Source organism: Lagenorhynchus albirostris, chromosome 10, assembly GCF_949774975.1.
Source record: "Lagenorhynchus albirostris chromosome 10, mLagAlb1.1, whole genome shotgun sequence".
Classification (NCBI taxonomy): domain Eukaryota; kingdom Metazoa; phylum Chordata; class Mammalia; order Artiodactyla; family Delphinidae; genus Lagenorhynchus; species Lagenorhynchus albirostris.
Genome location: NC_083104.1, coordinates 49,025,068 through 49,038,715, shown reverse-complemented (window position 1 = coordinate 49,038,715; position 13,648 = coordinate 49,025,068). Strand labels below are relative to the sequence as shown.

The window sequence follows — 13,648 nt, the reverse complement described above, 5'->3', positions numbered from 1 at the left end:
TGCGCCACCAGGGAAGCCCTAATGCGTTATTTTTGAATGTCAAGTCATCTAAAAGGTAGATTAATTTCAACACTACAACCCTATTGTATAGATTTGGAAACACTTGCTACCTTTTATTTTTATTTAAGGAAGATACATGATGTTGGTCTCTGAGATAATTGTGACTGATTGAACTAGCTAAGACAGAGCCCCCCATACCCATCAGGGACCTCCCACAGCTGTGTGTGTGGACAGTGAAAACTTCTGCCCGTTGTAAGAAGCCTTTTTCTTCAGCAAAGGCCACAGAGTGGCTGCTTATATGCAAAAGGCAGAGAATTATGTATTCTAAGAACAAACTAAATGAGAAACCACTATTCAATTTTCTTTCTCAACAGCAGCCCCAATGCATTGACAATAAGAGATTGAGAAAGTATTTTGAAGTTCAAAACTAAAGCTTTACTCTGCAAATAGAATGTAGAAATCATTAAGAAACTAGAGTCGAGATATTGAATAGAGATCAAAGAATCTGATATTTGAAAAAGTGAATTCAAATGCAATTAATTTGGGCCATACCTCACCTACCATCCCCTTAACAAATGATTTGATACATTTAACAAAGATTAATAACATGGTTTCTGCTCCTGAGAAGAGCTCTGCCAAATGAGACCAAGCAATGCAGGAGGATGCGTGCTGGCCTGGAGGCCTGTATGAAGGTGTGGGCGTGCAGAGAGGGTGGTGCAGGATGCTCAAGGGAGACAGGGGGAGCATCACGTGGAAGATGACACGAGAGCTGGGTCACTGAGGATGAGGAAAAGGTGGGGAGAGGTCAAGTCGAAGGGATGGTGCTGGGAATAAATAAATAAAGCTACATCTTTCAAGCATGTTTCCAAAACATGGTGACTGGATTAATAAAGCTCTTGCTTTTTCTTGTCTCCTTCAGTGTTCACGTATCCAGAAAATGGCACTGACGATTTCAGAGACCAAGCAAAGAACATAAACCACCAGGTATTCATGGATGTCTTGGAAAACAGACCAGACAGGGTCCTTAGATCATTCTGTAGGTCACCACCCAAGTGGGTCATGAAATGGATTTAGGGGGGCCCAGACCAGCATTTTTAGAGAATAATGTAGCATAAGGTAAATAGCGTAGACAGTATTGAGCAAAACAAATACTACAGTGCATCCAGGGTACAAAGGATAAGCATTATACTGTATGCTTTTGTTTCTGTTATGTATGTCACGTACAAGTTGATATATGCTCTACGGTGTGTTAATTATATAATTATGTAATATATTATGACTATTTTAAAGTACATAAGTATATATTTATTATATTTTATGGTAATTTACATATGCAGTTAGAACAGAATAATATTTCATAAAGTACTTGAGCTTTGGATAGCAGAGTGAATCACAAACAAAAAGAATGTAGTTGTGTACAACTTGCGTTTATGTTTTCTATATATATGGCATATATTTATTATATTATGCATTTAAATATATTATACAATTATGTATTACATATATAGTGTATACATATACAACATATAATATCTGTTACATATTATATAATTTTAAATTATGTATGTTATAAAGCATAAACATTTATATAGGATTAACATTTATGTAGTTAATAATAATAGCTAATGTTTACACAATACCTGTAAGACTCTTGTATAGTGTACAAATCAGGGACACAATGGAATCGACCTCACAGGGCTGTTGTGAGGTTTGAGTATGCTAATCCATGTACCATAATACCTGGCACACAGTAAGCCATCAAAAATGGTAGCTTTTATCATCATTACTGCAAAGTTTCATAGCCAGTAGATGGTGATACCATAACATAAATTAAATCAGTCTAATGCCCAAACCTGTAATTTTTCCACAACATGAATGAACGAATTTCTGGATGAATATACCCAGATCCCTTTGATATGCTAGATACAGAACTGTAGGCTAACTGAAAAAAAGTCCATTTTAGGAAAGGGAAGTTGTTTACTACTATTCACATGTCTCCTGTCTATAGAGAGAATATTCTCTTGCCTGGGCCCACCTTTCATGAACAACTATATCAAAGAAAAAAATTGATTTGAAGAAAATTGCAGTATTTCTGACAAAGAGTTCTATATAAATGTTTTCAAATAGTTTGTGGTGAAATCAACTCAGCCAGGAAATTAAAAATAAATCTATGTTTGGAACAAAGTATTTAATAACATTTAGGTATTTTAACACTTAAGATCCATACACTGGAATTACATTTAACTTCTCCATTTCCTATTTTCTTTCTTCTCTCTATTTCTTCCTCCTTCCTTCTCTCACTTCTCTTTTATTTTCTCTTTCAGGGACCTCTTTCCAAAGACCAATTAGAGATGAACACCTATGTTGCCTTGTACAAATTTATACCACAAGAGAATGAAGATCTGGAAATGAGGTAAAAATATTTTAAAAGGAAAAAAAGAATGAAAGAAAAATTTTAAGTCAGTATCATTCCATGTGAAAAAATATAATTCAATCTGCGCTCCCTTCAAGTGTCTTAGAGCAATGATTGTCAAATGTTAGTGTGCAGGGCAGGTTAACACAGATCGCTGGACCTTATCCTGGGAGTTTGTGACTCAGCACGTCTCGGGTGGGGCTTGAGAATCTGTATTTCTAGCTGGTCTGCAGGTGGTGCTAATGCTGCTGGTCCAGGGACCACACTTTAAGAAGTGCGGTTAGGGCTTCCCTGGTGGCGCAGTGGTTAAGAATCCGCCTGCCAATGCAGGGGACACTGGTTTGAGCCCTGGTCCAGGAAGATCCCACATGCCGCGGAGCAACTAAGCTCGTGCGCCACAACTACCGAGCCTGCGCTCTAGAGCCCACGAGCCACAGCTACTGAAGCCCCTGTGCCTATAGCTGTGCTCCGCAACAAGAGAAGCCACTGCAATGAGAAGCCCGTGCACTACAACAGAGAGTAGCCCCTGCTTGCTGCAGCTAGAGAAAGCCCGCGCGCAGCAACAAAGACCCAACGCAGCCAAAAATAAATAAATAAATAAAATTAATTAATTAATTTTAAAAGCGGTTAGCACATCGTCACCAGAGCTGCTGCTGGGAGTTTTCATGAAGGTTGAGCAACAGATGCACTTGGCATCCTGTGGGGTCCAACAGGGAACCAAAAATGTACTTACTGCCCAAATTAACACTGATTGACCAATCAAATTAAAACTCTTTGTTCACCCTGCTGGAGACTGGCAGCTCCTCCTGGCTCCTACCCAGAGCTACTTCTGTTTCAGGAACCATCGCACTTCATGGTAACTGAAACGGGAGGACAGGTGAGCCTCGGGGCCCTCATGAGATCCTTCTCTGGACCACAGTCTCTTCGCGTTTCAGGGGTGGTGTGACTGCAGTCAGTCCTGTGTTCACACCCTACTTGCTGTGTGACCTTAAGCAGTGTCTGAACATCTCATTACTCTGGTTTCCTTACTTATAAACGAATAATAATGACCTTTTCCCCTTAAGGCACTTGTGAGGGTGAAATGAATAAGGTTCCTAAAACATACAGCACCATCATGGTAAACACTCAGGAACTGGTAGTCAGTGAGGTGTTTGCAATGTCGCGTTCACTGGCTTATCTCAAAGAAAAGAATTCACTCCTTCCCTCCATTTATGACCCAAAACACAAGTAATCTCAGGAGAAGGCTTTGGTGTTTTACAGTCCTGGAGCAGGATACAAAGGGCTGCTTTTGTAGCCAAATGGGCCCTTAGAGATGGGTTCTTTCCTCTTCTGAAGAGCATGGAGAGAGAAATCAGCACAGAAGACCACTTAAATGTCAGAGTATTAGGGAAATAGCCTCCATTTTTATGGCGGACTCCACTTGTCCAAATGCCGTGTAGGTCAAGTTATCAGTCACCGATCATCCCTGAAGATGAACGCCTTGTCTCCACCCTGGAGCTCTTTGAACGTTTCCGCATCTCAGATCTGTGCCATTTCCCCGGCGTGGTCCCTCTGGCTTCTGCCTGAATATAGTTCCTCCTCAGTGAAATCAGCCTTCTCTTCCACTTTCCCCAAAACCCCTTAAAAGGAGAGAGCTACCAAAAACCTCCATTTAGACCCTGTTTCCTGGGGCCCATATGCCACCGGGGTCAACGCTGGCAGCTCAGCTGCCCCTCCTGGTGCAACACCCAGTGGGACTCCGTAGCAGATGTGGGTGTCCCGCAGGAGTCTGGGAACGCCCCCGCTCACACCCAAGGTCAGTTTTCATTATCCGTCTGTGGTCTGCTTCCAGTTGATTCTTGGACCTTTCCAGGGCAGAGTTCAGGCCTGGTTCCTAGCTCCTTAGGTTCCTTCAGACAGTTAGGTTATTGTACATCTGAATGTTCTCCATCCTTGAGGAAGAATCACCATGCTGGACTCACTGGCTGGAGTTGTAAACATTACCTAAACAGCCTGGCTTAGGTGCAGCAGGATGAGATGGCATTTGTCAGGTGAAGCCCTATTCCATCAAAGATACAGCAAACTCTGCTAGGTAGAGCTTGCCTAGAATTCATCGCTGAGGTGGTGCCTTGCCCTCAACTGACAGTCCACATTAACTATCTGCTGATGAAGACAAGGGTGACTTATATTTACTTTGCAATAAATAGTATACTGGGTCCTTCTTGAGATTATCATTTGGGTGTCTAGAATTTAAAATTTAACAACTCCCCTTTATGCAGATCCCACAGTTTTGTATTAGAAGATTGTTCCGAAGTCGTCAGATGGAAAAAATAACTCCAGAGAAATCTAGACTATTACTGGGGTACTGAGGAGTAAAGTCTAGCTGCCTGGCGGTGGTCGTAAGTTTTTGTGCTTTGGTTAGTCGGTTACAGGCCTTTAAAAGTCAAGTTGTCTGGTCACGAATCAAACGTTTACAGTCTGCTTCGAGGCAAACCGGGACTGTTCACTCCCAGAAGTGAAATGTCTGCGTTACATAGACTGCAAGATTGGAGTGATAAATCATACTCATTTTTTTTGTAAAGAGATTGTAGGTTCCCATTTTAAAAGCCAAGCTCTTGATTTAGAACGTGTAAGGCGATGCTTCGGGGATTTAGTATCATTCCTTGAATGAACTGGTGCTTTGTGAATTATCTTTTTCTCCTTAAACCATGCGGTAGAAAAAATCCTTTTAACAAAATACCATTCTCATCTCTATTTTCTGACAATAGGGCATCTTACCTAACTTTCTGAACCTCTGTTTTCTCATCTTGAAAATAGTAATAATAAGCCCTGCCCTCGTAGGATGGCTGTGATCAAATAAGATAACATGGTAGGAGCTTAATAATATTGGTTCCAATCAGTTCTGTTCATACTCCAGAGGTAGATGCTTCCTTTTCAGACTTAAGAAGTGAGAGAGAAAGAAGGACATATGACATGGATTCACTGAATGTTAAGGAATAAAGAGTGTGGGCATCACTTGACCTGGATTTAAGCCCTAGCCAAGCCACTCACTTAGCTGTGTGACCCCCATGAAGCCTGAGAAAGTTCCACAAGCCTTCTGAGCCTCTGCTTCTACACTTGGGAAAGGAGATAATCATTGTGCCTGCCTTAGATCTGCTCATGACACTCAAATCTTTGTTTAAAACTCTCTAATGTCCTCCCACTTCCTTGGGTCAAGACCAGCATACTTACAGGGACCTCTGGGACCCATACAGTCTCATCCCTGATGACTTCTCTGCTTTGTCTTGCACCATTGTTCCCCTCACCTCTCTGCTCCATATTCTGTTCCCCAAAAGGACCACACTCTCACCTGCCAAGGACTTTTTCTTCCTGCAGTCTACTCCTCCTCTCGCCTCAGCCTCCTAGCCACGCACCACCACCACCACCATCTCACACACACACACACACACACCTGCTTCCAGTTGACTGTTATGCACCCGCTAGATCTCAGCTCTGATTTCTCTTCCTTGGTGCAGTCTTTCTTGATAAGCACAACCTGGGTGATGAGATCCTCTGTTACATACTTTCGTGACACCATATTTCTTTTCGTCAAAGTATCTTGTATCTCATCTTGTATCTATTATTTCTTGAGTTACTTGGTTAACTTCTATCTCATCTTGTATCTATTATTTCTCATCTTGTATCTCATCTTGTATCTATTATTTCTTGAGTTACTTGGTTAACTTCTATCTCCCTTGTAAAGCCCGTGAGAATGAGTCTGTATCTGCGAACCGTTCTGTCCCTGGAGTGTAGTACAGTTCTTGAGATATAGCAGATGCTTAATAAATATTTCATGAATGAATGAATGAGTATTGTGGAGATTAAATGAATGAACCGATGTCGTGCCTGGCATATACAATTAGTGGGCAAAGAAAGTCCATGATAACATAATGGAAACTATAAAAGAGGAAGCAAACCCAGCTCAGAGGGTTTAACCAGGACCTGTTTCCTGGAGGAGATGGGCTTTGAGCCCAGGATGAATATGATTTGTCCAGAAGAAACTGTAGAAAAAGAGACCAAAAGTAGCCCATAGGCGTATTCACAAAGAACAGGAGTTTAAGACAATTTGGCAGAAGCCCTGCTAAGCCAAATGCAGTTTGGGCATGGAGGAGTGAGCCTTAGAGAGGAGGAACCCAGAGTGCTACCTCCTTATTCTTAGGGCAGAAGTACTCCTCTTAGAATTTCTGTGGTCCCATCACTGGTCTCCAAACACTGTCTAAAGGCAGAGGCTTCACACAGTCAGCTTCGCTACAGTTTCAGGGCAAACTTCCTTCATAAATTCATCTGCTATTACCTCCCCAAATCTCTGGAGCTTTCAGATCGTGATAATCTTCCCACCGTCATGGGCAGAGAGCGGGAGAGAACAAGGGCATAGGGCAGAAAGGAGCAGTGTCTAAGAGTCCTACCTGGGACTGCCTTCCACCTCTGACACATGCTTGCTACATCAGTTTGAGCAAACTGTTTAATCTCTTGCAGCCTCCGTTTTCTCCTTCCTAGGGAGACAGAGTATTTAACGAGATAATGTAAAAAAAAAAACAGTGAGATTTCATGCCCAGGACAGAGTGAGGTGCACAATATATATATTTTTTTTTTCTGGCTGCGTTGGGTCTTCCTTGCTGCGCACGGGCTTTCTCTAGTTGCAGCGAGCGGGGGCTACTCTTCATTGCGGTGCACGGGCTTTACCTTGCGGTGGCTTCTCTTGTTGCAGAGCACGGGCTCTAGGCACGCGGGCTTCAGTAGTTGTGGCTCACAGGCTTTAGAGCACAGGCTCAGTAGTTGGGGTGCACGGGCTTAGTTGCTCTGTGGCATGGGGGATCCTCCCGGACCAGGGCTCGAACCTGTGTCCCCTGCACTGGCAGGCAGCTTCTTAACCACTGCATCACCAGGGAAGCCCACACAATATATTTTAGATACCTTCTCTTCATAATTTGCATCATTTCACAATATGTTTTATTTCCTGGTCTTCTGATCAATTACCCTAAAGATATATAGTAGAAAAAACACAGTTTAAGTTTCTGTCTCGCCTTTGAGCACATCCAAGGAGACTTTATCTAATTGGTCTGGTGATAAGGATGCTGTGACACCCTGTCCCTCATCTTCTGAGTAGGTTTTGTGGTTGCTGACATGACATGCTCTAGGTATGGAATTTCACCACTGATACACAAGTTGTGATGCCATCATGCAGGGCTCTCCAGACCGTTGCTGTTGATTTGAGGTCTCATAACGTTAAAGAGGCACCCGGGTTCCTCTGTCTAAGTGTAATGAGCATGTATAGTAGATAACTTTCTGTCATTAAGGGTCTTAGACAATTTCCTCCAAAAACCCTTACTCTCAGGTTTTTGAGGAGTCCTGAAAATTACACTTTATGGAATGCCAGCTTAATTCATGAGCAAAGCTTTTTAAAATGCTAGTTGAAATACAAACTGGAGAACCCCATTATAATCAGGACTGACTTCATTATCATGCTACACTGCCTTGTGAATTCACAAAGGTCATGTGTCAATCATTCTGGCCAAGTGTGTATGTGTGTGACACATCACATATGTACATACACTCCCACACACTCACAGTCAGATACACACAAACACACACAGTCACACACTCACACACATACATGCGCACACTCAGATACACCTGCATTTTTACACTTTTACACACACATATTAGCAAAAGCTTGATAACCCATGCTTAGCCTTTTGATGAAGGTAAATCCTGCCCTCCACATTTACACTGTAACCAGCCTCATTACCCTCACTGCTTCTGGGTTCAGAAGTCTGCAAAACATTCATGGAGATATCAGTTATTATTCACACCAATGCATCTTTTTAAAATCAATAAGAATAACTTTAGTGGCTTTGCCAAGTCGACATACCATTTAAATAATCAGCAGATGTAAAAAACTTTGAGTAAGCACAAACCCCTAAAACACGGTAGCGACTCTGAAATAAAAGATCTAGAATAAATAAAAGACTCCAAGGTTCAAATACATATTTTAGTGACCATACCTATTCCAAAGAATCCCTTTTGGTTTTCCACATCTAAATCATTTTCATTTTTATTATTTGTCCCCAGACAGATTTATATGATAATGGCTGTGTTTCATAAGGGGGAAAAAAAGAGAGGAAAATAATTCTTATGGGCCAAGAGGGGGACTGGGGAAACTGCTGTTCGAATATTATTAAATATTAAGGGAGGTACAAATTAATTGCCACTCCATGTGTGTGTGTCAGAACACCTAAATTTGGGGGCCTTAAAAGAAAAACATATCTTCTTTTGTAACTCCAAGTTAGATTACTGATTTAGAGTCTTGAGTTGCCAGATTCTTTCTTGGAAGCAGTGAGTCCTGGATTTTTCCATGGGTAAGTCTGAACAAAGCCAAGCAACCGGTTGTCTCATTAGCTAATATTCACAAGAACCTCTGGAGATGGGATGGCCTGAATTCACCTCTTCCTGATTTATTGCAAGCACCACTTAAAATCAGGTTAAAAGGGATTTTAACCCTTGTATGGCTGTTTCCAGGATTTGTTTCATCTACCCACCACTCATCACGTGGTGAATGAGCATGTACTCTCTGCAGGGTGAACAGTTCACAGGCCCTGTTCTCAAAGAGTTCCAGTGGCCATAAGGCTGAGAGCCCTAGACAAGAAAGTACCTCCAATGTGAGGTCTTGTGGGCGGGGATGTAGTCCAGGATGCTGCTACTGCACCTCAAGAAGGCATTGAAGCGTCACCTAGGAAGAATCAGTGCTTCTAACCACATCATCCCACTGCAGAATAGGATTGTGACCCAAAACTTAAAAGGAAGAGAGAAAGAAAACTAATATTTAGGGAGCATCTACTATGTATCAAGTTCTTTACAATACATCATTTCATTTAATCTTAAAAAAAAAAAAAAAAAAGAAGGCATTGAAGCAGCCTTGGGAAGCCAGGGAAGGCTTTTCAAGGAGGTGGCATCACAGCCTAGCCAAGGCTTCCAGATAGAGGGGACATGGGTGCCTGTGTGGCTTAGATAGTGAGCAGTCATTCTATTCTCTCTTTCCAGGGAGGAAAGGATAACGGAAGAATAAGTTAAACTATAGAACAAGAGAATTATTTTAAGAGGTGCCAAATGCGAGCCAATTGCAAACCCCATTACAAAAGAAGTGGAAATTCATCGCAGAAACATATTTAGATTCTTACCTTCCTCCCAGTCTAGCGAATGGACTAGGTGTCCAAGCATAGCAAATGGACACCTAGCTGTTTAGTTCATATTCCAATGAGACAGTTTATGGTCCTTTACCCTTTTGAGGGGAGGGAGGGAGAACCAAGTCCAAGAACTCACAAGTAGAAAGTGGAGGCTCGGAGCAGTTACACAGGGAGGCTGATTCTCAGTCCACTTGTCTTTCTCCCACCTGAAACTTTCCACCCTACATTGACTGTGGTAGGTTTCCTCTCTGATAAGGTTGACAATTTATATTAATCAACAGATTCAGATAATGCATTAATTTCTCCCATTTTGGCCACTCACATCACTCCTTATAAATCTATTTGGATTATTAAGCCTGGTTCGAAAGAACAGGAAGCTTGTGATCTATAGAGTGGGTTCATGAAAAGTCACTCCCGGTCAAGGATTATTTTTAAAAATTAAGATAAAATCACAGCTGTTATACAATTATAAAATGAGCACATGTCAGAAATTTAATTTGAATCATTAATGAATGAGAGAACCAGTACAAAGGAGAATTCACACAGCACCCATATATAGGCAATTAGGAGTGCTGATGTGAATTTCCAAATAGATGCAAAACTGGTCGATATTCACAGTAGTAATTGACTACATTCTGCCAGACACAATTCACTTGCATTTCTATAGATAAGGATCATTTGCATTATTGCAGAGATGTGCAATAGCTCAAAGACATTGAAAGGGGGAGGTGACCCAGAAGGGCATACCACACAGGACACCAGATCAGTCATCGGTTTTGCCCATTTCAAAGTCTTCCAAATTGTCCCTGACAGCCCCTTGCATTCTTTTAACAAATCTGTGGGGTTATTCAAGCAAGTAGTATCTTACAGAGAAAATTATGGTTAGGATGGTTAAACCACGTGTTCCAATCCTTAAGAATCTCCTGGAGAACGTTATTAAAATAGAGACTCCTGGGCTGCACCCAGGTCTAGAGAGTCAGATCCACTTGGAAATCTGTATGGTTAAGTGTTTCTCTGGATTCTGATTACCTGCTATATTTGAGAGCAACTGTGACCTATCAGACTTCTCCAAAGATGCGTAGTGTGCCCGTGGCCAACCCAAAATGCAGGTTTCCTGACCCTCAGCCAATGCTCAGTACACTGGTCTGCATTGGGGCTTTTTATTTGGTAATATGCTTCACTCTGTAAGGTTTTTATAAACCCTCCATAAGATAAGAAAAGGAGAGCCCTTGAGACAGGGTAAGACAAAATAAGACTCTTGATGTCTCGTTTCCATTCTCTAAGTACATTACTGCTTGGCAAATGCATCAACTTAATTAAAACTAAACGTAATTCTTATGTACCAATTTGATTTAAAAATCATCTTCACAGTCGCCAGGACATCAAAATGCAATTAAGGCTATTTGAGGAAAGTCTCTGGTGCATATTATGCTCTGATGCTGCACTATGTCAAGAAACCCAGATCTTCCTGAATGTCACTAATGTGTTTAGGAGCCTCCCTCTCACTCAAATGCCTTTTTCAATTAGGTTCTGGAGAGCGTGATCCATGACAGTTCAGGAACATTTACCAAATCCCATCCAAATGGCCCTTTAGCTGCATGCTTTTTCTCTGAGCTGGTCTCTGGACTTGAGAAGGTGCAGGCAGTCTTATGGATGCCAGGCTTAAGACAAAATCAAACTACAGAGTTCAGGAGTTCCTTGTTATACCGATCCATGTGCTGAGACTATAAAAGGCTCCGGACCAGGATTATAGAAATTGAGAAATGGGTCTAGTGAAAAATTAAGCAGTACATCTAAAATTAATGGGACAGTTTGGCTGGCCCCTTTTTTATTCCCCTTGTCTTGGTTTCTCCAGGAGATCTGTTTGGGCCCAGTGACCATGGTTGATTGTAAGCTTGATTTGGGGGTCCTTTTTGCCTAATGAATGGGAAAGTGTTAAGAAATAAAAAAAAAATCCCCAAATAGTTGCAGAGTAAAATGGGCAATTCCAAGGAGTTTTCACAAAGTTTGGGTGGTACAAGAATCAGCCGGATCTAGTGGAGTTAGTGGTGGAATCAAACCTGCCTATAAGTGGTAAAGTCTCTCTTGACCTTCTTACTTGTGTGAAAATGCTACTGGTGATGCGCACTTCATTCAGTGAACATTGCCGTCCCCTCCAGGCTGTGTGGGAGCCCCTCAACCATTCCATCATCTCCCCTGCAATCAGCCACCTGCGTGGTAGAATCCTCACTCCACCCCGGGCCCTGCCACACCTTTGTGGTCACTACCTGGAGTTAAGGGGCAAAAGAGATGAGGGGTGGGGGCATAAAGAGAGGGAAACACTTTTCCAAAACTCCGAATCACATCAAACTTCAGTGTCGGAAGCCACTTAAGAGGTCAAAGGCTATCACATTAAGGAACTGTCCCTGCCAGAACCTAAGGGGACACAAGTACTGATTACTAAATCTCATTTCCCAGTGAAAAATTGCATTTTTAGGAGGAAATTAGAATTTTTAAGCCTTTATTGTATATCAGCCACAGTGCTGAAGACTTCCGCATATGCATTCTCATTTAATTCACATAGCAATTTTGCCAAGTAAATATAGTTCACTGTATAGAGATGGATATACAGATATAATGCATAGTTTGTAATTGTGTAAATATAACTGAGGTAGCTGAGTCTCAAAGAGGCATGTATGTTTGCGATTTTTGTTTGGGTCAATTCCACACATGTTTGTGCCCCTCGAGCATATTTCTTCTCAGTTAGCAATGGCACTATAAGCTACCAGTTTACATGTCTTTCCCCTTTGAGATCACCAACATCTTGATGGCAATAACTATGTCTTAGCAACCATAATAGCCACCATCTCTTGTGGGCTTATCTAAACGTGCTTCACAAGTATTAACTCATTTAATCCTCAAAAAAAGTGAGGTGGGTACAATTATTATCTTCACCTGACAGATAAGAAAACTGATGCATAGACTAATCCTTTCATCTTGGTACCCTGAGTGCACACCCAAGACCTAACGTGTCATAAGCATTCAAAAAATACTTGAATGCCATGTAATTTCCTTCAGCTCAATAGACAAAGATGGAGGGATAAAGAAAGACAAATTTCCTTTGTTGTCCCAAATATTCAGTATATCCAAAACATTATGAAAGCAAAGAAGGCCCAGAGCATCCTGCCTTGTCCATGGGCTTCCCATAGGAGGGCCGAGCTGAGGTCTCAGGTTGTCTCAGACAGTGGAGAAGGTATTTCTCGGAAGCAGTGACCATCGGAAGGGTGTCAGTTATCTCCACCCCTAGGAATCTGTGCTCTATGTGGGAACTGGAGAGAGGCTGGATGGGGGGCCTCAGGACAGCTCACAATCCACCCTCCAGGAGCTCCCACCCATGAAAGACTCAACCATCTTCATAACACCTTGCAGAAGAGTTCCCTGTAGATGGCCAGGCTCGCTTGCATCATTCATACGCTCCACGTACACTGTGCCCTCTGAGTCCCTGAAACCAGTTTACTTGATTGAGGGCGAGACGGGTTCTGTGTCCAAGTGGAAAATCGAGAAATGAGGGAGGCAGAGGACTTCTGGAAGTGACCCCAGATAGCAACCATCAGGCTCACATGCACATGCACATAAACACACACACACACACACACACACACACACACACACACACACACCCTCTGTCTTCCTCACCATGAAGCCATGATTCTGTAGTTAGCTTTGTTATTTTATTCCTACTCCTACTGATAGCCCACAGTTCCCTCTTCATTTCAAGATGTTCCATGAATCATGACATAACCAACCTGAAAATTTTCCTCTGGGTTTAAGACCAATTGTACTGAACAAACAAAAAGAAAAGGCCAGCTGCGGTGTTCTGATCTATCTGCTCCAAGTAGGAGGCTCATGCTTGTGTTGTGTCTGAAGAGCATTGTACTTTTTATCAATGTATAAAATTCTGGGTTACAATACAGCAGAATTTTTACCTGAACTTAGGATGCTCTGATTGGTTGAATTAAGCAAAAGTACGCTTTTTTCAGTATTGGGGAGCCTG

At 42.0% G+C, this 13,648-nt stretch overlaps 1 protein-coding gene across 3 annotated transcripts in view; it reads left to right on the top strand.

The window, feature by feature from the left end:
• Window positions 1-13,648, top strand: part of STAC (SH3 and cysteine rich domain) — a 102,521-nt gene that overhangs the window by 74,069 nt on the left and 14,804 nt on the right. For all 3 annotated transcript variants that reach the window (XM_060162401.1, XM_060162400.1, XM_060162398.1), the window contains exons 7-8: window positions 920-984; window positions 2,325-2,413. In XM_060162401.1, the coding sequence (XP_060018384.1) occupies window positions 920-984; window positions 2,325-2,413 (154 nt within the window). The remainder of the gene's footprint in view (window positions 1-919; window positions 985-2,324; window positions 2,414-13,648) is intronic.